Source organism: Pholis gunnellus (assembly GCF_910591455.1).
Source record: "Pholis gunnellus genome assembly, chromosome: 7".
Lineage (NCBI taxonomy): Eukaryota > Metazoa > Chordata > Actinopteri > Perciformes > Pholidae > Pholis > Pholis gunnellus.
The window spans coordinates 2,571,058-2,597,483 of record NC_136533.1 but is presented as its reverse complement, the minus strand read 5'-3'; the positions used below and the strand labels follow the sequence as shown (position 1 = coordinate 2,597,483).

General features: G+C 45.5%; 2 protein-coding genes across 3 annotated transcripts in view; both read right to left on the bottom strand.

Annotated features, from left to right (window-relative positions):
* Positions 1 to 247: 247 nt before the first annotated feature.
* Positions 248 to 26,426, bottom strand: part of LOC306698478 (E3 ubiquitin-protein ligase TRIM21-like) — a 281,779-nt gene continuing 255,600 nt past the window's right edge. Inside the window, exons 1-2 of one of the 2 annotated variants that reach the window (XM_079162787.1) lie at positions 4,953 to 5,085; positions 248 to 2,437 (exon numbers count right to left, since the gene is read on the bottom strand). In XM_079162787.1, coding sequence (XP_079018913.1) covers positions 782 to 2,428 — 1,647 coding nt within the window. In that variant the 5' untranslated portion in view covers positions 2,429 to 2,437; positions 4,953 to 5,085 and the 3' untranslated portion in view covers positions 248 to 781. Of the gene's footprint in view, positions 2,438 to 4,952; positions 5,086 to 26,426 lie in introns of those variants that run through there. The other variant, XM_079162788.1, reaches the window with a different exon arrangement.
* On the bottom strand, positions 16,012 to 26,064 carry LOC306698463 (bromodomain-containing protein 1-like). Its single transcript, XM_079162765.1, has 11 exons — positions 25,797 to 26,064; positions 23,133 to 24,505; positions 22,502 to 22,658; positions 22,288 to 22,416; positions 21,835 to 21,963; positions 21,285 to 21,597; positions 20,450 to 21,196; positions 20,186 to 20,315; positions 19,227 to 19,357; positions 17,866 to 18,030; positions 16,012 to 17,667 (listed from the first exon to the last, which is right to left on the bottom strand). The coding sequence occupies exons 2-11, from the start codon at positions 24,485 to 24,487 to the stop codon at positions 17,540 to 17,542; spliced, it is 3,384 nt and encodes a 1,127-aa protein (XP_079018891.1). The 5' UTR covers positions 24,488 to 24,505; positions 25,797 to 26,064; the 3' UTR covers positions 16,012 to 17,539.

The window sequence follows — 26,426 nt, the reverse complement described above, 5'->3', positions numbered from 1 at the left end:
AATCGGCACCGATCGACCCTCGCGTCCACTGGGAAGATGTCCGGCCATCACAAGATGCCCCATCCGCAAGATGGATGGGGCATGAAAAGTTTGGACGAGTGATTCATCTATACTTCAGAGGCGGGACGGGGTCGACGCGTCTGAGCTGAGAGGCTGAACTTTCTTCTGAGAGACGTTTTGTCCAAGAAGAAAGTTCACAAGTCGCTCAGAAGTTTGACGGAGCAAAACACAGATGTGATTTAGAACAAGACCTTTATTTTAAATACAGCATTTTCCCTCATTTTGTCCCTTGTCCTTCACATGTGTATCTTCTTTAAAGTAGTGTGATTATATGTTATGTGTAAACTGCTGATCCTCTTCTTGAGACCTTTATTAATTTTTTGCATCATTTCCTGCTCTGCATAATACTTAATACATAATACAAAACATACTATTTATACAATAATCAGACAATAAAACATTTTGATTTGCCACCCAGATTTTTAAGGAACATAGAAATGCTTTAAGTACATTGTTTTTGATGATTAAACAGTCTTGAAGGCAATTATTACAGCTTTAAAAAATAATGAATCTACATTAGATGACATCCATCAGTGGCTTAAAATCTGTGTGTTGGAGTAGTAGCAACGTGAAAAATTAAAGAAAAACATTTACAGAGAAATAGAAACAAAACATTGATCAGAATGTGAAGAATCAATAATGTTTACACCATAAATCACCAATAATATAGATTTGTTACATTAAATGAAAGAGTCTCTCTGTAGAAAATCAAGTGTTTGTTCTACTCAGTGTGATTGACAGGAGAGATGATCAGAGGAGCAGAGTTTTTACCACCATCATTAAGACCAGGACTAAAGTATGGATAGAGTTTCTCAGTGAAGCAGCAGCCAGTAAAGGAGTAGATAAGAGCTGCAGCATCAACGTCATGAAAGGAGACCAGACCCTCCTCATAATCCACAAACACCCCCACCTTCTGAGGCTGAGACTTCAGAGAGAGACAGATATCAGGGTCAGCACAAGCTATGTACTCATTCTCATTCCTCAAACATATCGTCCAGTAACCTTTCTGAGGAGTCAGAGTGATGATTCCCTTCCTGTTGATCGACTCTCTGGCCACTCCTAAATCCCAGTCAGTCTTCCCTTTAACCTGAACCTCGTAGTAAAATCTTCCTGAAGAGAAACTCTGCTTTGCTAAGACAGAAGCAGAAGTATCAAATCTCTCTGGATTGTCTGGTAGATTCTTCGTTATATCACTATCATGTACTTGTTTTCCATCATCAGACAGGATGAGGTCAGGATGTGCTGTATCAGGATCAAGCGTCACATCCACTGCAGACTGCTGGACCCTCTTCAGCTCGGCCTCAGTAAACAGCTTCTTCATTGGTTTACTGAGCGTCTCCTCCAGCTGATTCACAGCTCTCACCACAGTCCCCTCATATGAAGGTGGACTGACTCTGACTCCTGTCCAGTCCTTGGTGGGTGGAGCAGAGTTCAGGGTCCTGAAGCTCTGAAGGAGGTGGAGGTGGTCTTCAGAGCGTGAGAGCTGCTCCACCTCAGTTCTTCTCTTCTTCAGCTCAGAGATTTCCTGTTCCAGCTCTTTGATGAAGCCTTCAGCCTGTTTCTCTGTCTTTCTCTGCTTCTCTTTGATCGTGTCGATGAGCTCGGCCTGGCTTCTCTCAACAGACTCCTTCAGAGCGGTGAAGACCTGAACACCATCTGCTATCTCTCTGTCTGCATCTTCCTCACTGAGCTCCACTGAGTGTTTGATCTCCTGAATCTTCAGTCGTCTCTTCTGGATCATCTGCTGAATTTCAGCCTCAGTCTTCCCCAGCTCGGCCTTCTTTCCTTCATATTCTTCTTTCAGAGGAACAACATCATGTGTCTTGTGGTCTAAAACAGTGCAGATCATGCAGACACACATCTGGTCAGTCTTACAGAACAGCTCCAGCAGTTTATCGTGCTCCGTACACATCCTGCCTTCCATGTTCTCCACAGGGTCGATCAGCTGATGTCTTTTCAGACCTGACATTTTCAGATGTGGCTCCAGGTGAGTCTCACAGTAGGAGGCCAGACACACCAGGCAGGACTTCAGGGCCTTCAGTTTGGTTCCAGTGCAGACGTCACAGGGAACTTCTCCTGGTTTGGCAGCTTTTTGCTCTGAGCTGCTGCTGCTGGCTTTCTGTTGAGCTGACTGTCTGAACTGAGCAGCCATCTCAGAGATGAAAGTATTGACCCGCAGCTCAGGTCTGGTGTTAAAAACCTCTTTACAGTTTGGACACTGAGACTGGACATTAACGTTCCAGTGTTGAGTGATGCAGGTTTTACAGAAGTTGTGTCCACATGGTATGAGGACTGGATCAGTGAACACATCCTGACAGATGGAGCACAGAAACTGATCTTCAGTCAGCAGACAGCTGGCAGCAGACATATCTACACTCTGAGGACAAGTGTGGGAAAAAAAACAGTTAGAACATATCTTTTGATTATTTGTTAAATAAAATCAAACTATGATTAGTCGAATATATGAAGAATCGTCCTGAATTATGTTATTTAATTATGTGAATTTGATTTGCTGTGAGTGAAGGAGAGCTATTGAAGTATCGATATCGTAATATTTTGTATTCTTTCCTCTTGCGATACGATATCGATAAACTGGCGCCTATCAAAACATGCAGGCCCTCTAAACGACTACATTGGGAAGGGTTTAAAATGGTTCACTGCATGTTGAAGTGAGAGGGATGGACTTCAGGAGCGAAAGGTGGTTGAGGGAGGAAGGGATGAAGAGTAAGAGATGAAGGGATGAAGAGTAAGAGATGAAGGGATGAAGAGTAAGAGATGAAGGGATGAAGAGTAAGGGATGAAGAGGAATTCAATGGGTCAGTTGTGCTTAAATACTTTGTATGGAGGAAATGCAATATGTTCGGGGCGTGGTCATTGTTCCCAACCTAACTCAATTTAAAATCGGATTAATTCATTTTAAAGCACTAAAAAGCACAATGTAATCTCTCCATTACTATCACATCAAACATACAATAATAGAATACTGCAAATCTGTTGTTTGTATTGTAATTAAAATGACAATATGTTTAAAGTAACATTTTAAATATTGAACCATGTATGCTCTGATGAAGGTTCTTCAGACCAAAAGCTAAAAATAACGTGTTCTTTCATAGATTGAAGTGTGCGGATATCTATTCTATCAGTTTGAACTTGTTGATACTTCCAGCACCTTATTAAAGATTAAGCCGGTTGGAGCGGTGGTTATTCTGCAAATATTGAACTCAACACATTTGTTACACTTTACTGTGACATATTTAGACAGTATTTGACTTTATTATTTGTTTTATTGAAGCGTCTGAGGAAGCAGAGCAAAATAAAATTCACTTTTTCTGCACAAAGATCTTTAAAGTCAAAGAGTCAGTTTGGACAAAGAGGAGGAAGAGAGAGAGGATGATGATGATGATGATGATGATGATGAGGATGATGATGATGATGATAGAGAGCAGAGAATCAGACACATTAAATGTGCAGAATAAAAGATGGAAGCTAACTGCTCTGGACTGCAGGATATTATATATAATATTATTTATCTTTACAACTCTCACGACCTTTGATTGGAGCTCAGTTAAACATTTACTCTGAGTTGAACTTCCTGTCTGAGTAGAGCTGAGGTTTTGAGTTCAAACAGGAAGCAGGTCTGTGAATTAGCTTAAGCTAATGCTAGCTGTGACTGTATTCTGTCTAACCTTTAACTAGTCAGAGTTCAGTCACTGTGGTTTAGTTTCTACCTCTGATGGTTTTATCTAAAATGACACATTTCTATGGCTTAATATTCTTTATATGATAAAACAAGATGTAAAACAGTCAGATTCTGGTTTGAACTAAACTTGGACTAAATATTTAGTGAGTCAGTGACGTGCGGTGAGGTTCGTGGCTGGTGAGGCACCGACTCTTTCAGAGTCAGATTTACAAATATATGAACCTAATATAGAGGAGATTAAATCACCATTCAATTGGCAGCTTGCACATTGACTACTGGTTGTTTTTCATATCAGCATTCTTTACGCACGCACGCACGCACGCACGCACGCACACACACACACACATATTTGATTCCACCAGGAGCGTCTGCTCCGCGATCTGCGACCTGCCCCACCAACCTGTGTTTCAGAAGCGGAGCGCTCGCGGGCGCCACCCGCGAGATCCCGCGATAATCTGTGTAAGAACTACGGATGTATAAAGAGAGCAACAAACACATAAAAGGTTACTTTACCGGTCCCACGTTGAATTGCTGTTGATTTGGTCATATTTCCCTGTTTTTTGAGAATTGTTAAAGCTTAGATATCTAATCTTCAATGTTGGCGGTCAAAGCAAAATATCAGAAGAAGAAGAGAAGTGTAGAAGAAGAGTAACGGAACTACAAGCATGAACCCGACCCGTGGGCTCTCGCGCGCCCCCTTCCTTGAGGCAGAGGTACTGTTTGCCTCCCCTCTGTGCTTCTTCACTGCGGTTTAATGTCAGATCAGCAAGACTAAATATGTTCCACACACACGTGAAACACGCGACATATTCTATGGAAAGAAAGGACTTATAATACAAGTGTCAACAAATATTACAGTGGTGACAAACAATGAGGAAGCAAAAGGCACGCGCACAAACCAGTTTGTGAGGGATTGCGCAATCTGAGGTGTGGCACAGCTCGTCGCTGCCTCACCTCGCGTGTCTCCTCTCTGTTTGAACAGGACATGCGCTAATTCAGCGATTTCGATTAGAAAAATGATTGAAATCATACAGGAATTACATTTATAGCACAGATCAGTAGATACATATTATTTATTTTATTTTATCATTATTTGTTTTTTACTTTTCATGATAACAGGGCCTGTTATCTCTGCCTCCCCTGACCGCACGTCCCTAGTGAGTGTATTTAGTCTGTAGAACAGTGTACTCACCAGAGTTTGTCAGAGACTCTGTTGTGTTGTTGAGAAAAAGCTGCTGGATTCAGTTGAATGTTTCTTCAGAGAGAAACAGAGAGACTTGTCTCGACTGCAGCTCTGCTGTCGCTCAGACTAACTTTACTTTCACTTCAGGAAATGTGAAGATGAAGCTCCTCTTTCAGTGTTGCTCCTCCTCTCAGTGAGGGAGGGGTGGAGGAAGTATTCAGATCCTTAACTGAAGTAAAAGTACTAATACCACACTGTGAAAATACTTCACTTCAAGGAAATATCTTGCATTAAAAACTTGAGCATTGATCAGCAATTGTTCAGCTGACCCAAGAGGCTTTTTAAAGAGTTATTTTATCAGAAGAAGTAGGAGGATTTTCTTAACGCATAAAGGAACACTTCATCCTTCAGTTTATCACAAACATTCATCATCAACACATCTGGAGATACGTGGTTTTACCTGAACAGGAAGGGAATGAAAATAGAGTAAAAAGTACCTACTCTGAGATGTAGTGGATGAAATGATAAATATAGTTGGTGAATCTTTTGAGGTGAGAATATTTGTCGCTGAAGTGTCTTAAATCTGCATTCTCTCTAATGTCCACCAGGGGGCGACTCCTCTGGTTGTATAGAAGTCTATGAGAAAATGACTCTACTTCTCTCTTGATTTATTACCTCGGTAAACATTGTAAACATGAGTTTATGGTCTCAATCTCTAGTTTCAAGTCTTCTTCAATACAGCATGATGTTCATTTAGTAAATTATGGTCCATTTAGAGTCAACTGTGATTGACAGGTCGCGACCAGAGCCGTATACAGATTCTCTTGTTGTAAAAAGCAAAGATGGCAACGGCCAAATCGCCAAACTTAAGGCTTCAAAAATTGCAGTCCACAAACCAATGGGTGACGTCGCGATGACTTCGTCCATTTCTTATATACAGTCTATGGTGTTGGACATGTTTTCAATATCGGCCCTTGTCCTTTGCAGAACTTTTAAGAACATTGTTAGTCTTTGGTACGAGGTTGTTTTGTGTGTTTCCTCTACATACATACTGTGTGTGTATATATATATATATATATATATATATATATTATATTTCTATCAAATCTCTACTGAATTCCTTGTCAGTGAAAAAAGTGAAAAACACTTTTCTTTCAGCGTTGTCAGGTTGACTTTCAGCAGCCGGGAGGAGAATCTGTCGGGAGGCGGGAGAAGAGGTGGATGTGAGAGGGGAGATGGAGGCTGCAGCTTCTCTTTCCTGCGGTGAATCGTATCGCCTCATCGCTGCTAATGTCTTGTCACAGTTAATGTTCGCTGCAGTCTGCTGTCATTTAGCGGCGGGGTGGAGGTTATTGTCGGAGCCTTCCCACAATCCACTGGTCCAGAAATAGCCACCAAACAATTGAATCAAAATGAAGTTATATTCTTTCTTTCCCCCCCGTGCTGCTGTTCCCCGTGCCATCGTCCTCCACCGCTTCCTGTTTTGAATCGGTTAACCTTTCTGTTCGGGGCGGCGCGGCGGGGTCCTGCTCTGCAGATTAGCCGCTGACGCATTTATCAAGGGATGACAAATGAGCTGTCCTTCCAGATGCCTGATTACTTGACCTTTATTCCAACAGGAGCTGGGCGGTTAGCAGGGATGGGGGAGCGGGGGTCCCAATGGAGCTAAGTGGTGCCAGTCTCGTATTCTGCAGCCCGTTGTGAGGAGGAACGCCTGGATGCAACGCCTCGACGCCGACGTGAACACGAATTAAGAAAGAAGTTATTAAGATTGGCCGCCGCTGAGGCGAGGTAATTGAAATTCTCACTTTCCCCAGAAACAGGCAGAGAGCCGGCACATCAGTTTCTATTTGAGGCAGAGAAGCTGATGAGTATCACACATTAAAGCCTGGGGAGGAAAATTGTCCTTTTAGTGGCCTCTGATTCGAGATCATTACATGAGTGGGACTGCGTCGCCCCCCCTGAACGTGACATTTCTTCTTCTTTCTTTTTTTTCTTCGGCCAGCTCATCTCTGGTTTTGTCGGGCAGCAGATTGTCATTTACTGCTCTGATTGCGTGTTGTTGTTTTTTCCCTCCACTGTTTCTCTGCTTCTGCTCACAGGGAAGACGCCCGCTGGTTATCTGGGACTCAGATAAGAGATTCATTAAAGTCTGCATCCTGATGTTCAGTAATGCTGATCATCAACTTACATACTGAACCTGCAGAACATGAATCTGGACCCTTCTGGATCCGTCACAAAAGTTTCAAACGATACCAAATCTGTTAGGCTGAACATTTGTTCACACTTAATTAGTATCGTATAATAAGATGTACAAATCCCAAGAAACCAAACAGAGCTACATTACGAACAACTAAGGAAATAGAAAGATAACAACTTAAGGTTTAAAGTCATATTTATCTGTATTTTAGTCACACGAGCATTTAAAACAGGAATAGTTCTGACATGGAATCACTGAGATAAGTGGACTCGCTTGCAGGGCCGAAATACATCTTCTCACACGTCTAGTTCAACTTTGGTTGGCTCCGACACGGCGCTTTGAGCTGTTGATCGATCGCAAACCGCCTTGACAGCGGTGACATTTTACAGAACGAAGAGCTTGTAGAATCAAATATATCACAAGGACGAGATTTACTGTCAACAAGCTAGAAGACGTCAAAATGTAATCCCCTCTATGGTAAAAGTCTGGTTATGGCTAAAAGAAACCTCTCGACTCTGGAGGTTAATCGTATCAGTGGATGTTTCTGGATTCATTTTAGTTCTATAGTTAATCATCAAAGTGTTTTCTATATCAGGCGAACAGATGCAGGCGTTCTAGAGGGTTACGGTTACATCATCACTGGATAACTAAAGAGGACAAGCATTGATAATCATTACATTACATTACAGTCATTTAGCAGACGCTGTTATCCAAAGCGACTTACAATAAGTGTATTCAACATATTAAAGAGAACTACGAGTCACCAGAAGTCATACGTGCATCTCCTTGTTTACACAAGAATCTAAGAGCAGAAACCAACTAATACAAATACAATAAGTGCAACAAACTAATGCGGATACAATAAATGCAACAAACTAATACGGATACAATAAATGCTAATACAATAAGTGCTAAGTGGAAGGCTGTGGGTAGTACCTGATAAGAGAAGGAAACGAGTTAAAACCAGACAGGTCACTAGTGTGGAAGTCTACATTTGGAAATATATTGCGTATATTTGTAAAATGCAACATTCTTTTTTACCAAGAAACACTGAACTTACCTAAAGTGTCATAAATACTTGGCTTTTTAAACGTTTCCAGTGGCTGGGTACATTAACACATTTGTTGGTAAACTTTAAGAATCAAAATTAGGAACTTAAATCTGTGGATTTGCCAGCTTTATATGTAAAGAAGAAAACTTTCCAAAATATGACATTTGACAGAAGAATCAATAACAGATTTCCTTTTCTTTGAATATCTGACACATTGACATGAAACGCGTCATATTTCAAAGCAGGTATTATACGTTTCTACTCATTTTGTGAGGTGCACTGACTCCAGACTCACTTTTCTCATCTTACAATAAAACTTTCCAATTTTGTCCGTCGACCAACTTGAGCGGCCATCTTCACTGTGAGCAGGAGGAGTGTTTTTTTAATCCCGGGGAGGGGGGGGGGGGGGGTTGTGGAGAGTGAGGTCAGGACTTCATCAGGGGCCTCCGGGGCCCTCGGAGCCCCTCTCTCGTCTCTGCAGCAGATGAGGGGATCAGCAGGGTGTGAAATGACCGCGGTGATTGCTCCGAGGCCACGAGATCTCCAGCCCATTCACAGCCCTGTCAGCACTCTAATGGAGCCGGAGGAGATTGGAGACGAACCCCCCCCCCATCACACTGTTAAAGGTACAGTCAACCATGATGACAGAAAAACTAGTGGAAAGTGAACAGAGTGTGTTGCCCACAGTGTTCAAGCTTTAGGTGTTTATCTGATAAAGTCCAACTGGAGTTAAGTTTAGATTAAATGTATGTTTTTTATTTCTGAGTGGGCGTGTCTGTGTTTGATTGACAGCAGCCGGCAGGCTGAGCTCCGATCAGGGAACGTGACACAACGTAAACAAACAAGTCGTGGACCGGCGGCGCGTTGTTGGTGCCTTTTTTAAAGAGCAAAGACTATACATCCAACCGGAGTGAAGGGACATTTGCAGGTACGCTAACATGTAGCTGAACAGCTAATTAGCGGAACAAGACGTGTGTTTATGTTAAGAAGTTAGATAAGATGCAAAGATAATAACGCGTGGTGTTGATCAAAGTCTGTTGGTTTTGTGTGGCTTTATAAAAAATATAATTTGAAATGATTTGACTGGCTGACTGTAAAACAAGTCCTCCAACTACGTAGGTGGAGAACTAATAGCACTCTGGCGTCTTAATGCAAAGATATCATGAAACTAAACCGGATAAATTATAAGATTTCTTTCTGAAAAGAGAAGATTTGATTCACAGAGCGGATATGTAGGCTGTAGCAGGTAAAACATATATTTAATTGTGCTTTAACAAAAAGAGTAACGCTTGTTATCCAGCTTCTCGTCTCATTCCCAGAATGTTGAACTATGCCTTTAAAAATAGGTCGTTGTGGATTTAACAGATTGGATCTGCTGTGAATAACCATCAGAAGCATTTATCTGTTGTTGTTCGACTTGAATACGTAGCACTTTGTACAAATAGTTCTCAAACGAGTTTCAGTCCAGATAATATGTATTATACTCATAATCATTATTATTTAAAAGCAGATTTAACGTGTCCTTCACAGACAGGAAGTGAGCCGGCGGACGGTAAAGTGGGCCAGGTCGGCTTTTAGATGTGTGGAGTGTAAATATAGCCCTCCGCCCTCCGTCTAATTGTAGCTGTGTTGTTTTCATATTGTTGAATCCCGGAGATGTATAATTCATCACGCAAATAATCTGGAACAAAACAAACTCTCCTCTGAGCTCCCGAGAGGCTGAGCGTCTAATGAGTTCACTCCATAAAATATTCATACCTCTGCAAAATATACTGTCACTTTCCCAGCAACACACACACACACACACACACACACACACACACACAATAGCCCAATAGCCCATTAGGTATAATAGCGAGTTGTACGACCGTAACCGCCCGTTGATCACTGTCAGGTGGCTAGTTACCCATGATGCCCCAGGTGTCTTATTGTCTTCTGTTTCAGGTAGAAATGTCTCTGAAAACTCAACAGAACAGCTGTTTTAAGGGTTCATGTTTCCTTATAATAATGAATTAAATTCAGATTCAAACATTGTTCATTATTTCTGTTGTGGAGCGTTTCATCGCTCTTCTTAAGCAGATGGAGTTTCTTAGTCGTTATGGAAGAGTAGATTTAGTATTTTTGAGTGTTTTCCATTTAATGCTACTTTATGCTATGATTTTACAACTTTGTTGAGCCCTTGGTGAAATTCACAAGCTACCCGCCCGTATTTATTTAAAACAGAAATGAGGACTTCATTTATGCATCAATAATTATAATCCAATAATATAGCATGTTATTCTGCATAATGAGTAATTTTACATTTTGGTACTTTAAATTTGATGCAACACTTTGAAATGCAGGACTTTTACTTATAACAGAGTATTTCTACACTGTAGTATTGCTACTTTTACTTACAAGATTTGAGTTCCTCCACCACTGAAGGAGCTTCTGAGTTTTATTTGTCAACTTGTGTTTTTAAGGTCAAGAGTTAACTTTCAAGTATAACTCTGTCATCAAATCCCACTAAAGACCAAAACCAAAAACGTCTCTCAATACTTTGACTTCCTGTCTGCGTCTCTCAGCTCAAAGCCCATTGGTTCCTCCTGAAGATGTAAATCTTTAAAAGCACAAATATATAGTTACATTTGTTTTTAAGTCTCAGTAACAGCAGGTCACTTTTATCAAACAAACGGGAGGAAATAGTGCGTTTTTTGGAGACTGTTTTCGGTGGCGGATGAATCCACATTTGGTGCTCTAGTGAGTATTTGTGGCAGCAGGACGGTATAAACTACAGTGTGTGTTCATGGTGATGAAGGAACATGTCAGTGAACAGTGAGGCTCATTCGGGTGTTTTTAATGGAGCTCTGTGGCTCAGAGGAAGAAGAGATATCAGGCGTTCATACTTGTTGCTTGCGTCTGCGCATGGACTTGTCGAAAAATAATAATTATGTTCAGAATTCTCAATTAACCTCATTCATGACCTCTTAATACACTGTATAAGTATATACTACTCTCGATAACAACGTAACGATTTGTTTTATAAATGTTTAAATTGTTTTCTCTCATTTTTAAATGTTCGCTGCGGTTCTTCTCTCCAGGATTAAACCAGAATTAAGTCATTCCCAAAATTCAACCGATGCGTTTAAGAGCTTTTTATCCTCCGGCAGAAGTGATAACACATTCAGACTTTACAACAGTCCAGATCTTCACCAACTAACATATTTTCTTATTTCCAACTAAACGGTCCAGATTTGGACGTTATGGACCGACGAGGTTGTGAAGACGTACAGACAGCTTCATCCAATCACGTCCGATAATAACCTGGGGGTCGAGAGAGAGGGGGGGGGGGGAATCAAGGAGCAGGTTTTTCATTTCGTGCTGAGATGCTGTCGCCGTCATTCCTCTTTCAGAAGAGAGAATTAAGTCGAATGGCCTCTTCAGGAAATCATCCTCTCCTTTTTTTTAATAATCTCCAACGCCGTGTGGCTTCTCAGCGCGCCGAGGGTGACGAAAAGGTTGAATGACCGGCATTCACGATCCAACGGCTGGCGACGCGAGGACGGGGGGGGGGGGTGGTCGGCTGATTTTCATTAAGATGGACTCTGGAGCGCTTGTCTTATTAGCGGGTCGTTAGGCTCTCGGAGGCCGACAGATTGGCTGAACAGGAAGCAGGGGAGCGGGCAGAAGGTAATTGCACTCGGAGGTGACCACTCAGGTGCCCGCTCGCCACGCGCTCCTTGATTGGTTAATTAGCGTGTTGTCAATCAGCCCCCCTTCGGCAGCTCGCTCTCTCACAGCAGTTAAAAGGTGAGAGAGCGTTTCTAATGAAGCCTAAAACTTCCTCTCTTCCAGCTCGTTATGGCTGCAATTAAAAAGAACGTGAATTTAATAGGAGGAGCAACACACAAACACACAGGTCGCAGGTTTCAGCAGTAACTGTGGTGAAGTGACAGGAAGTTCGGATCCAGTGGATTTTTTTTTAAAGACGGAGGAATTCATTTTTTATATTCTGTCAAAACTTGTCCATGATGTTTAAGTAAAAACCCGCCGGTCCATTTACACAACGTTGAATACACAATTATACAAAACCTGGAAGTCGGTGTTAAAGTAGTAAAGCCCGCCTCTTGCTTGATTTGATTGGCCTCCTGGGCCAAGTGTGACATTGAGGAGCGGTGCGACTAGAGCCTGGCGCCGGACGTAGTCATCATGACGTCACCCGTTGGTTTGTGGACTGCAGTTTTGAAGACTTCGAGTTCGGTGATTTCGCCGCCATGTTGTTGTTTTTTCGCAAAACAAATGAACGGAAGTTACCATATTTGGAATGCGGAGGAGTGACGTAGAGACGCCGTATACGTCTCTGGTAGCAACCTGTCAATCACAGTAGCCCCGCCTCTAAAGCATCCCCTGCTTTATGGTCTGTTTGACTCTGAATGGATCATAATTTACTAAATGAACATCATGCTGTATTGAAGAAGACTTGAAACTAGAGATTGAGACCATAAACTCATGTAATAAATCAAGAGAGAAGTAGAGTCATTTTCTCATAGACTTCTATACAACCAGAGGAGTCGCCCCCTGATGGACACTAGAGAGAATGCAGCTTTAAGACACTTCCTTATCGGCTTCACTCGGCAGAACCGGAGGTTGCTGCCTGGCCATACCATAGGAAAACCATGGTTTTGCAGGCGGGGCCTTTGTTTTTGATCAGGCTTTCTTTCACCATGCTCAGACCCCAGGTCCCGTTTAGAAGTGTCGCCCCCTTCTGGGGAGTTGTAGCTCATGTGTGAAGAGATGAATAATGTATAATACAAGATCAAACAAATTGCAAATAAATTAGAGGTACCCCCTGCTAAGTACTTAAGCCGATCTGTACCTCTATCCTTTTTGCCCTTTGGTTGTTGTTGTTGTTTCTCTCACTTGCCTTGTCATGTATCAGTGTCTTCTTGTTAATCTCTTATCTTACACTATTAATAAACAGACATTAGAATTAATCTATTCATTGTCGTTGCTCCTCGCTGTGTTTTGCTTACTTCCTGTCTACCTCCAGCTCTTTACGAGTGCAGGATGAAAGAATGTTGTAACACTCCGACTGCCTTAAACAGTACAATCACTAAACTACTTACCACCGCCGGCGTTCCCGCTCTCAGACAGAAAAGCCTTTTTGTTAGTTAACGGCAGCCAAATTAGGCCCATTTTGTCTTTTCTTTATAAAGCCATAATTACTGCGTAATTGCTCAGAGAGCTCTCCTGCTAATGGCAACAAAACCACAAAGGTGTGAAGCTGCTACCACCAAGAATTAATATTCACGAGGACGCAAACGACACAAACAGCAGCCACTCGTTTTGTTTTCTGCAAGAGGACGTTTTGTTTTGATGTCTGACTACAGCTTTGACCAGAAACATGTTTATTATTTCTGTCACAGACACAAGTCTTGACCGTGAAATGTAACCGTTGTGCCTTGTCCCCACAAGGCACAACCAGTTGTTGGTCCCCACGCTGCCGGGTTGTCTCCATAATGTCAGTGTGTGAACAAAGTTGATGTCCCCACAAAGTACAAGTACAGACACGCCTCTTTTTGAGAATATACTCAGGACATTTGCTGCATCTTTTCCTCCAGTGTGAGCCAGTTATTCATTATTCATTCATTGATTTCCTGTTCCTCATCTGAACTTCTGTTTCTTGGATCATGTGACTGACAGATCGATGCCTTATCGGACAAGAGTTTAGTCAGCATTGGCTCAAGTTTGAGATTTTTATCGCCTGCTTCACACCTGTGCAGTCGGTCCACGAGCCAAAACCAATGCAGTGTGATAAAACCTGTGATAAATCCTCCCTTCACCAAGGATTTGATGTTCAGTTTATGATGATTTAGGAGGATGTAGTGCTGCTGTTTTGCACTCTACAGAGAGGCGCTTCTGTTATTTAGTCTAACCATTGATATAAATAAGGTGGACAAAATAATAGAAACACCTCTTTTGCACAGAAGACGAGCGATGCGAGCTGATTCAACTGCAGGTTGTTGAGCTTTTTCTTTTTTTGTTGTTGCAACAAACACTTTTCCGGCGGCGTCTGCTGCATTAATGGTGTGTGTGCAGAGGAAATGTGTTTATTTATGAGCAGGACACAGTTAATTACCTCTGCACGCTTTGGATAATCATCTCCAACTTCAAAGACATTTCAACCCCCAGAGACCCCGTGTGTGTGTGTGTGTGTGTGTGTGTGTGTGTGTGTGTGTGTGTGTGTGTGTGTGTGTGTGTGTGTGTGTGTGTGTGTGTGTGTGTGTGTGTGTGTGTGTGTGTGTGTGTGTGTGTGTGTGTGTGTGTGTGTGTGTGTGTGTGTGGTGAGCCGGCCGACGAGCTCAGGACGCCCGAAATATATGCTGCTAATTAGAGGAACATGTTGAGTCATCAGCGGAATATTCACAGACACTCACGAGATACAAGGCTGAGAACACTGGACCTGCAGGGATGCTGCAGCACCAACAGCAGCTCCAGATTTTAATAATCACTCATCCGTCCTTTGTTCTGCTGCTCATCCAGGGTGCTCGACCTGCTGGTTGCAACAATTCTTCTGTCTGAAACACGCATGCTCGTCCAGGACACGCCTCTCACATTTATAGACATTAGCCAGGTGTTGAACAGCTTTTGCAGTGAGTTATATACAAATTCACCCCCATAGAGTTGTATGCAGTCATGAACGGAGATATTAGCTATAAACATGTTTATTTTCTGCTATAAAGTTGGGCATTTAAACATGGAGGCCTATGGGGATTGACTCACTTTAGGAGCCTCAAGTGGCCATTTGAGGAACTGCAGTTTTTTAGCACTACCGCGTTGGCTTCATTTTTTTTTTAGCTTGACAGAATCACACCGATATTGTGGTCTGCAGTCGACCCCTTGTTGATGATGAACTTGCTGGTTTGTTCCCTTCCTCTCGTCTTCCTCTTCTTAGATGAGAAATAATGAAGAAACGACTGTTGATTTATCTCTAAAGGGAGGCGAACAGGAGGAGCTCTGATCAGCTGCTAAACCGGCTCAACTTGAACAGGAAAAGGCAACTTGTTCCACTCAAAGTTTGATCCGAGGGCAGCAGAGAGAAAGCCGCCCCGTAAAGTAAAAACATGGCATCTTGGCTACAGGTCACCGGATCTGAAGCACATCGTCATAAACATACTCTGTCCTGCGTGTCTCAGCTCTGCGCAGTCACTTGAGAAAACATTTGTTTGTACTCTGCATGAAAGCCAAAGCTACGCAGGAGTAGTTTAAAAATGTCCGACTGAGTTTAAACTGTCACTGCAGTGTTTCCTCCTCATTTCTGCATCATCAGCTGTTTCACGGGCAGAACAGCGGCGCCACCTAGTGGCCACTTAGACATGAGGGAAGGTTTAGTGTTTTCTACCTCAGGAGGTATTTAAACTGGGTTCTCCGGGTTTATTTTCACCTGGAAAGAGTTTTACTTTATAGAAGTACTTCTGATTGTTTGAAGGGAGTTGCTTTTCATTTAGAAGTGCATGATGTCATACTAAGTATGTTATAGTTACACCTGTGAATACGTCAAAATAAGTACGTTAAAATTGGTATAACCGAAAAAAATATAGAATTAAATTAAAATTACCAAAACATTTCAATAATAGATGAAGAAATAAAATTAAAAGGCCCAGATGAAATTAAGAGATACAATATATAGAATGAAATATTTTAAAATAATTAATGGAAATACATTTAATTTACCTAAAACTAAGTAATAAAAATAATGCAAATAAAATAAAACACCAGGACAATCAAAATAAAAAAAAAGTGTAAAATTTTAAATAATAAAACCAGAACACGTCCAATCAGTGATTCCATAACATATTTTAATTTTTCAGTGTTTTAGTATAAAAGTCCCAGCCGCCTGCTGTCGGCTGGTTTCCGCTCCCGTTGGCTATAACTGTGGTTTTTCCCAGAGAATCAGCTAAAGTACCAAATCTATTTACACACAACATCCACATCCAGAAGGGCCAAACAAAACAGGAAGTCTACCCATTGCTACCCTGCCAAAATAAAACATCAAACACTATCACCTCACCGCTCAGATTTAACGCTAAAATCCCCAAAAATAAAACCCCAGAAGAAGAGGCGGGGCCTCTACATATGGCTCCCTGTGTGCCCGTAGTATTCTCTTACAATACTCTCTCTATAAAGTAATGCATATACATTTTCTGCTTTACAATAAATTAGTACAGGCACATTCTCTGTCCTCCTACAGCCGACTGTAGCTCAGTTCAGGTGGAAAAGATGATTCTGTGACGACAAACAGACTGGAACTCATCACAGCACACGAACAGAAAGGCTGAAAAACAAACTGTAAAAGAAACGCAGTAGTGGGAAACTTGTGGGCAGCAGATCTCTTTTTTTTTGGTTTCGGTGTGAATGATGCACTTTAGGCATTTTAAACTTTGAGAGCATCTATATAGATTTTATATAAATATGTACAAACCAAAAAAGAAAAGAAAAGAAATAGTCCAGTAAAAACATTCAGGTAAAAAAAAAAAAAAAAAAGAGAAGAGACAAAAACAATTAATGCCAAAGACGAAAGAACTTGAAGCTTGAGAACTCAATAACTTACAAAAACCGTTTAAAAAAATGAGCAGAAATATAAATGTTCATTACAGTATGCATGTCTGTATCGTCTCTGTGTAGAGATAGCACCAGCAGAAACACGTTGGGGGGGTCATCACCTCCGACCGTATAAATATCTGAACACCGAGTACCAGAACAAACTGAGGGAGTGAATAAATTAGTGTCGGGCCTTGTACAGGATATTTACAGGAGCTGCTGCAGTCACAGTCACACAGTCACACAGTCTCTCTCTCACGCACGCACACACACACACACACACACACACACGCGCACACACACTGATGGACATTTTCATGGCAGTGAGATTGTTGCAGCAGTCTTGCAGCACATTTTTAAGGAGGTCAGAGGTCAAATCCGACACATTCAACAGGTTCAGACCTGTGATTTTCAGTTCTCACAGCCCAGGGGTTTATTTTCTCTCCACGTTTTGCACCCGCTAACTGAGTCGTTGCATAGCTCTTTGACAAAAACAAAGATGGACGTCACCAGCTACAGTATTTTGGACGACGGGGGGGGGGGGGGGGGGCGTGGAGTTCCAGTTCACAGGAAATGGTAAACATGTATGTGTGGGGTTGTTTGTGCGTATGAGCGTCTCTGCTTGTGACTGTGTTGAAAACAGAAGGCTGAACCAGGAGATAGGGATGATGGGAGGGTTTCAGAGGTGGTGTGTGTGTGTGTGTGTGTGTGTGGGGGGGGTTCAGTCCGAGGCGCCGGCCTCGCCGCCGACACGGTTCCGGTGGTTCATGGCTCGCTCGTAGGCGAGCAGCACAGCTTTACGGATGCAGGAGGAGCGAGCCTCCGCCAGCTTGATTTTGTCGAGCGCCCGGTTGACCCCGAAGGGAGCCATCTTGGATCTAGGAAGCCATTGCCTGAGGAGAGAGCGGACAAGAGGTCAGTGGGACCAAAGAGTTCATGTTCCCGACGAATCGCATGTGCAGCTCACAACACTCACAGATAAAACGCATAATTAAACATGTATCAGCGTGCTTATGAGATGACTACGGCTCTTTCTCTCTGGCTGAATGAAGACAAAACTTCTAACTTTACTCTTTCAGTGAGTTCCTCACCAGCTGCGCTTGCTGTCGAAGAAGTGGACGAGGAAGAGTTTCTCTGCGGACCTGAACTGCATCCGCTCTCCGGCTCTGAGAACGTCCGGTGGCGGCGACGGCGGCTGGGGAAGCTCCGCCCCTTTGTGCTGACCCCCCCGTCCTCCGCGCTCTGGGTTCCACGATCTGCAACGGCCACAAACAAATGAAGAGCGGGACGGAGACTTTGAGCGAAGCCGCCGTCTCACAGTAACTAGTGTGTGTGTGGAGTGTTTCCAGAAGAAGCCCCGCACTCACAAGAGAACACACACATGCACGGCCGAGTCGAGCCGCGGACGCTCTGAGCGAACGCCGCTCGACTCCACAAACACACCAAGCAGTCCGTGATCGGCCAGCTGGAAGCTGCCGCATGGCCGCGAGCACAAATCACGAGCTACGGCACCGCACGATGGCAGAGAGGGGGCTGATGGGTAATGAGACACGGTGTGGGGGGGGGGGGTGGGGGGGGGGGGGGGGGGGGGGGGGGGGGGGGGCTAGCTAGCTAGCACTCACTCACTCACCAGGGCGGGGTAGGAGGGATATCCACTACATTTAGCCCAAACTAGTTTAAGAGGCTCCAGAACAAAGGGAGGAGCGGCGGAGGGCTTCCACACCTCTACAGGAACAACGATAAGCAGGTTATGAGGTTTATAATGCAAACACACACACACACACACAGGACACAAACACACACGCTTTTTAAAGATCGACTTTAAAAAATAAACAGTTGACGAGACTCCTGAGGCCTATTGAGGGTTTATATACACACATATATATACATATATGTGTGTATATATTTGAGTCAGGAACATAATGGGGCTAGTCCTGAGGTATCTGTTAAAATCGTCTGTATTTAGTAAGAACTTTAATGTGAAACCAAAGATAATCTGCCCGTTTGTTGAGTCGTGATGATGCGAGTCAATAATTCACTGAACCCACACAGAAAATAACGGACTTCTCTCCACTTCCACTTTGTCCCTCTCAGGTTTCCTGTTGCTGAACCACTTCCTGTTTAGGGCTGAAACCTGCAGCTTCCAGTCTCCGCTGACTTTATCGAGGACCTCTGAGGCCCCCCCCCCCCCCCAAAACCCAGTCTGAGAACCAGGGAGGAGCTGCTGGTTTGATGAGCTCTCATTTTAAGATTTTACTTTAACTTCACTGTTCTTTGGGTCTCACAGGTAGAACAGTGGGGAAACAAGTGATGGAAGAACTAAAGTCTGTTTTTCTCACACAAACAGACTTTTTAATCAGTAAATCAGAGAGAAGAGCTGACCGATCAAAGCGTGCCATGCGGTCTCATGCACATCCATCAGGTGTCACCGAGCGGACGCTGCTCTGCTCACCTGACGAGATCTTGGCGGCTTTGGCGAACTCTCCGTTCTCGATGCAGGTCCCCAGGGTGCTCTTGTCGTCCACGGTGCTCCGCCGAGCCGCCGGCGACCGTCCTTTACCGCTTTTAGAAACGATGACGGTGCTGAAGGAGAAATCACAGGACGGCGTTTAGAGTCATGCCTCTGCTGTCGTGAACTTCCTGCAACAACTAGAACATCTGAATTACAGCCTGGTCCTTTTCTAGTCACATCAACACGTTTTCATGTTATTGCTTTTTATAAAATAACTTTGTTGTTGTTGTTGTAACATTATATTTTGCATGACACACGTAATGATCCTCCATTTGATTATTGATGGTCAGACTGTCGCCTGGGTCCAGACCTTTGAATCCGCCCCCTCCGTGTTCGAGTTGACTGATTGGTCAATTGGCATCGTGACAGAATCAGTCCGCTCTGTGAAAAAGTAATCGACCAATGAGCGCAGGGGGGAGGGACTTAAGCTTTGTTTGTACTCTCGCTTAGCGCCGTAGAGCGAGTCTCCACGGACGGCACGCGAGCTCCGAGTATGAACGGAGACGTTTATGATCAGACGGCGTCCAAACAAAGTGAACTGGAGAATTAAAAAGACAACGAGTGTCACCGATAGATGCCCAGAGGCTGTTTAGGACTCCTATGAACCCACAAGTGACAAAAATAGACATCAAGTTCATATGTATTGTTGTGTTTTACTTGATAAATAAGTACGAAAGTTCAGTTTAAAAAATACGGTATATGTAGAAGTACTACATAAAGAAATAAAACGTATCGGGTCCAAAACAAACCTTCCAGTATAGAGCAGCGTCATTCCCATCATGCCACTGTGTTCCCAGTTCTCATCTATTAACTGGGTCAGTAGAGCGTTATCATGGTTAAAGCTGTTTTTGTGTCATCGGTGAGCTGCACAGCGCCGGAACGTTTCCTCTTCCACTCACCTCGTGCCGCAGAGGACGCTCCCGCTGGAGGAGATGCTCGACTCGGAGGCACAGCGGCGGCGAGGCTCCAGCAGGCGGGGAGACGGTGAGATTTCCTCCTCCTCCTCAACCACGAAACCGTTTGCTATTCCTGAAGGGAAAGAAAGAAAAAAACACAGAAAAGGCGTCACAGTGCAGTTTAGGGTTCGTACTCTGATCGTTAAAATGATTTCTTCAACATTTCAGTTCATATTTCGTCCTGGAGGAGATTCTTTTTTTTTATACCTGTGCCGAGGCGTTTTATCGGCGACTCCTCGTCCTCCTCCTCGCCGTCGGCGCTGCTGCTGTGTCGTCTTTTCTTCGGCAGGAGGAGCGTCTCCAGTCGAGGGATCACCACCGACAGGAAGGTTTTGGCGCCCAGGGAAGGCGGCGTCACAGCGGACGCCTCGTGGCTCTTGAGTGGTTTCTGGGGGCTGGCGCTCTTGGACTTGCGGAAGAGGACGTTGTTCCGCCGGTTGCCCGTGCTGGAGGCGTCGGCGTGGATGACGCCGTTGGAGAGCGGCGGGTCCGGGGCGTGCCCGTTGGGTGCGTCCGTGGGCACTGAGGTAGACGTGTCGTCGAGCTCCGAGAGAGAACGATCCGTGCTGGGTTTGGAGGCCTTCAGAGGGGGCTGCGGCTCCGGGTCGGGTGAGGCCTCGATCCGCGACAGTAAGGTCACCAGCTCTAACGTTTGCAGGGACAGAGGCTTCTCCTCCTGTGGTGTGAAAGGCTCTGCCGGGGGTGCGGGTAGTGGTTTCTCCTCTGCCTTCGTGGGGGTCCCACTGGGCTCCGGGGGCGGGGGCTTCCGGAGGGACTTCTTCAGGCTCATCTCGCTGCGGACCTCCGTGATGGTCTTCTTCAGCAGTTTGAGCCTCTTGCTGCGCGACGGGCTGTTCTTCATGGCCGTGCTCAGGTCCAGCTTCTCCAGCAGCTCCCTCAGCTGGTCCTCCAGAGGGGTCAGCTGACGGTAGGCGGGGCTTAGCAGCCGGTCCACTAGAAGAGACAGATGATCACATGACATCGTCACAGGATTATCTACAGGAGATCTACTCTGGAGACTTTACTCAATCAATGGACTTACCGTCCTCCCAGGAGAAGGCGGGTGGCGTCTCCAGTTTCGGGACCTCGGGCAGATGCAACCCGCTGGGGAAGTCGAAGCCGATCCTCTCGGCCTCTCTGCGGGCCCTGCGGAGGATGGCCCCTCCGTGGTCCTGCATCCGCTGGGCGGCCCTGTGGAAGAACGTGTCCTTGGCGTTGTACTTCATGCAGTTGAAGATGATGAGGTCGAAGTCGGCCTCAAACTCCTCCAGGCTCCTGTAGTCGTGGCCGTCGATGCGCTTCCTCATGGTGGAGAAGTCCATGGGGTCCTTGATGTGGTCCAGGTAGTCGGGAACCTGCAGGAGACAGAGGGGACGCGTTGGCTTTTATTGAAGACATTATTTCTCTGTTATGTTTCACCTTTATTGTGAAAAGGTCTGTGCATTAAAACACAGACAGGAAGTAGAAAAAAAAACACTGATAAGAAGGTAAACTGAGGGTTTCAGCTGGCGCCCGGTAATAGTTAACTCGACTTCTCTATAACTGTCAAACAATGAATTTAACACATTTAAAACGTTTCCTGTCGAACAGACCTCGCTGCTGTTGACGGGCTGAGCGAAGATACTGTACTGGTCCTTCTCCTGCAGCTGACTGAGCACGGCCCGCAGCAGGATGTTGAAGGGGGTCAGCTGGACCTCCAGCGCCGACTGCTGCAGCTTCATCTGAGGAGACAACACACACACACAAATTTGTGTTGCTTCCTTTGTGCGAATGTTTTTTGAAGTCGTGTGTTTTCACCAATAGTTAGTACGAGAAATGATTAATGTCTCACACACACATCGTCATGTGGAAGTTCTTCAGCGCGAGTTACGAAAACGTAAAGCTCGCTTTTTGCAAGTCCAAAATAAAATGACATGCTGCTCAGAGTGATCTGAGTGACGGCTAATGTGAACACAGGTTGCATTGACCTGAATAATGATGGATTATTGAAGTATTAAATTGAGCTTTGCGCTTTAGAAACAGTGAGGTAGTAAGTGATGATCTACCTCCTCCCGCTTCAGCTTCTCTCTCTTCCTGATGAGCTCCAGCAGCAGGCGAGCTCTCTCCAGGTCGTGTCGGAGGCGGTGCCACTCCTTCAGCTGCTCCTTCAGCGCCTGGTTCGTCTCCGCACGGTCCTGCAGAAAAAGAAACGTACACAAACGTTGTGGTAGGAAGAACGACATTAAAAGGACGACGCTCCGCTGTGTTGGCAGCACTGACCATCTGCTTGACTTTGGGCGGCTGAGGGTTGGCCTGCAGCCGGCGGATCAACGGCACGTTGTTCCTCGACTGCCTCTTCTGCACCCAGTAGCTCAGCACCTGCTCCACGAACACCCGCTTCCTCTGGACCGCCACCTGGTTCAAGATGGTGTCGAAACTGATCCACGGAGGAGGAGGCAGAGGGAGATATTAACCAATAAATACGCTACATTTCAGAGGGGTGAACCCGAGCAGGAACAAGCTTCTGTTGGTCCGACTGCTCGTGCTTCTTGACCCGTACGACTCCTTCATTCACCGTGTTACAGATATTAACTTGGTAAGTACGTCATTGTTACAAAAATAAGACCCAGGTTATCATAAACCAGAATTATACTTCAGTTACTGAACTTAAATTGTCGTGGTTTTCTTACCGAAACTAGCCCGGTCTTTACTAAAGTTTCTTTTCCAAATCTGTGGACCTGAACAGAAACAAGAAACCTTACTGATCCGGACATCATATATACATTTTTTTTTTTATCTCGATCTGGCATCCGGTCTCAATGAAGAGGAACTGAGTGGACCTGGGCGAGAAAACACTATTAATTTATGTGAGAGATGCATTCTGGGAGTCCTGTTTTGCCTGCCTGCCTACCTTGAAGCGGTGATACTGGGCCCAGAGTTGGTGGGGGTCTCGGGCTGCGGTTCTGGTTCCGGCTCGCCTCTCTTGCTCTTCTTCTTGGCCCAGCCCTTGGCCCGGGACTTCCCCCTCTTGTCGCCCCTCTTGTGGCAGGCTCCGTTCTTCGCATGGGGATCGTCGTAGATGCCGAGCGGCCGGCGGTCGCAGCCCTCGGGCGTGTGGCTGCAGCAGTACGCGGTCTTCTTCACGGAGAAGGAGGAGCCGCCGGACGGCGCCACCTCCTTGATGGGCTCCATCTTCATGTAAAGGCCGGCCCTCTGGGCGCAGCTGACGTGGAAGGCGGTGTAGCAGTTGATCTTGTCGCACTGGATGCACGCGCCGGCGCCCTTCTCTTTGCACAGGTAGCAGGTGAGCTTCCAGCGCGCCGGTGGGATGTTGCGCACGCCGTCGATGGGCTCGATGAAGACGGTGTCGGAAAAGCCGACCTCGGGCACCCACAGGGCGCACGCCACGTGGCCCCAACGGTCGTCGTCCGTCTTCTTCAGGGCTCCGCCTCGGTTGGGGCAGAAGACGCACTCGGCGGGCCGCGACGGACACTGCAGGCAGTGGCGGCACAGCCACTGGCCCTCGGGGACGTACGGCACGCCGTAGCACTCCTGGTGCACGGCGATGTTGCAGGCATCGCAGAAGAGGATGACGTTGCTGTCGGCTCCGTCTCCGTCCATGCAGACGCAGCACACGGCGTCCTCGTCCACCAGCGACTGCAGGTCGCTCTGGCCCTGCGTGACCACGTACGACTCCTTCTCGAAGCGGTCCATGAGGAACTCGAACAGGTTGAACGACACCTGGCTGACGCCCTCGCTCTTCCTCTTCTCGTTGATGAGCTCCAGCCAGGCGTAGTCCTCCTCGTCCATGTCGTACTCCACCTCCTCGTCCAGCTCCTCCGCCGTCCTCTCCGTGTATTTGTAATACGCCGCCGGCCTCTTGGGCACCACCGGCAGGTTGTACTCAACCGTTCTGACCTTTGGCTCCAACAGGCCGCCGGTGCTGCCGTGCGTGGCCATGAGCGCGGCGTTCTTCTTCTGCTGGTTGTTTTTGAGGCGCACGGAGCGCACCAGGACCTGCTGGGGCTTCTCGTTGTTCTCCTTGTTGCTGTTGCACTCCATGATCTCCTGCGCCGTGGGGTCGTCGTCGCCGATGACGTCCATCTTGTCGTAGATGCTGAGCCGGTGCACGCGGCCGTCCACCTCCAGCTCCACGATCCGCTGGGCCTGCGCGTACGTCAGCGTCTCCCGGTTGGGCGACGGCTTGATGGGGGACGAATCTCTCTTCAGCACCGCGGGTCGGTGATGTCGAATTTTCTTCTTCATCTCGAAGCCGTAAAAACCCTGAGAACCAGACGAACAAAACGCCAGCGTTAAAGACTCGACTTACAATTTCTTAAAGTCATTAAGTCTGTGAAGCAACGAGCGTTACGTCTAACAGAACCTGCAGTAATCATTACCAGGCCTTGACCCTCAATGAGGCCTTCAGGAGCAATCATGCAGCAGTTAACGTGTTTACACAAGGATGTCTTTACCTCTTCAATCAGAGAGGACCACAGAACACAGACTTCCAGTGGTTTGTACTTGTTCTGCGGGTCTATCAAACTATGAATGTATTACTGATGCAGAGCGTCTGTCACATGGTACAGACACGTCTCATCTAACCACATTCGGCCTGGATATTGTTTGAACATGTTTGATATCTGTTCCACGTGTTTCCCAATTATTACGTTTGGGGAACATAAATGTGTTCAATCATTCTCCTCGTGTCACAAAATACACTAAACTGCTAAATGTATGAGGGCTGCACGATCATGGTCAAAAGGATAATCAGGATTATTTATTCATTCATTTTAAGGACAAAATAGTTTCATTGCAATTCAACATTCGGCGATGCTTCCGTGTTGTGCTACATTGCTGCTAATGTACAAATGTTTTTTCATTCAAAAAATGAGACCGGTCCTCCTTTCACATAGTGTGTCTGTTTGTGCAGCTTTAATTCATTTACGAGGTCATGTTTTCAGTTGGCTGTAGTTGGGAGCAAAGGGGGCGGAAACGATAACGTTCACTGGACGAAAGAAAGAAAGGCACCGAGAGCACCACACCTCCACGGCCACTCATGACAGCGAGACTGGCTAAAGCCGCTGACGGCGGTTGGTGGAAATAATCGGCTAACAGCAGCTGCAGCTCGTTCGGTTTCTCTGGTGTGTGTGTGTGTGTGTGTGTGCTACCCACCGGCTAACGTTAGCTCCTCTTTAACTGAACCCACAACGTTAATCTTTCGTTATTAATCGCACCACAGCTTTAAAAGCGATGCACCAAACACGGGTCTGTTACAAGAAAAGAACACCCCGGTGTGCCCTCCTCCTCTCAGGCGGTTGGCCCTCCCGGTGGCCGGTTAAACGCATTAGGACACTCCGTCCACAAACCGGGGCTAACGTTAGCCTGCTAGCATTAATACACCTAAACTGAAGGGGGGAGGAAATATGGCGACCAGCACAACATGAATCTGCCTCGATTTGTAAAAGGGGAGGCTTTCTCTCAGACCAGCACGGACTGGTTTTTAGATGTAAACCAGTCCAGACTATAAGGGGGTGATATTAAAGAGGTGAGGACACAGTGGGGCTGAACTTACCAAAGGTATTTTCACGAATTCAGCTTGTAAAAACGGCAGCAATGGCGGCGCGGCCCTGCGGAGCGAAGCTGCAGTTAAATCCACATTTTCAGTCCGCTCGTCCAACGGCCGCGGCTCGCGCTGCTCAACCGAGTTAAACTTGAGAAGCAACCGACAGATATCCAGCGCGACGGAGCCGGTATTTAACTTTGATCGGTTGTAATTTAGCTGCTCATTACGGCCGTTTAGAAGCGGTTAGAGGCGGCAGAGCTCAGCGGCTGCCCGGAGCTTCTCTTCACCCAACAACAATGCGGTTGTGCGAGTCCTCCTTGCGTCATGACGTCAACGCGTACAGACGCAGTACGTCCTAATAGTAGGGACTGGACTCAAGTACAAATCAGAGGTACTTGTATTTTACAAGTACTTCCATTTAATTTAACTTTATACTTCTCCTGTACTACATCTCAGAGGTACATATTGTACTTTTCACATCTCAGATGTGAGATACGTGGTCCTCACAGCTGTAGATTAAACTAACCAACAATATATAAATTACTTAAAATTAGCACAGCCGTAAACATCTACAGCAGCAAAATGCAAATTGCTTAGAGACAAAAATATAACAGTTTAATTACTCTTAAAATACAAATC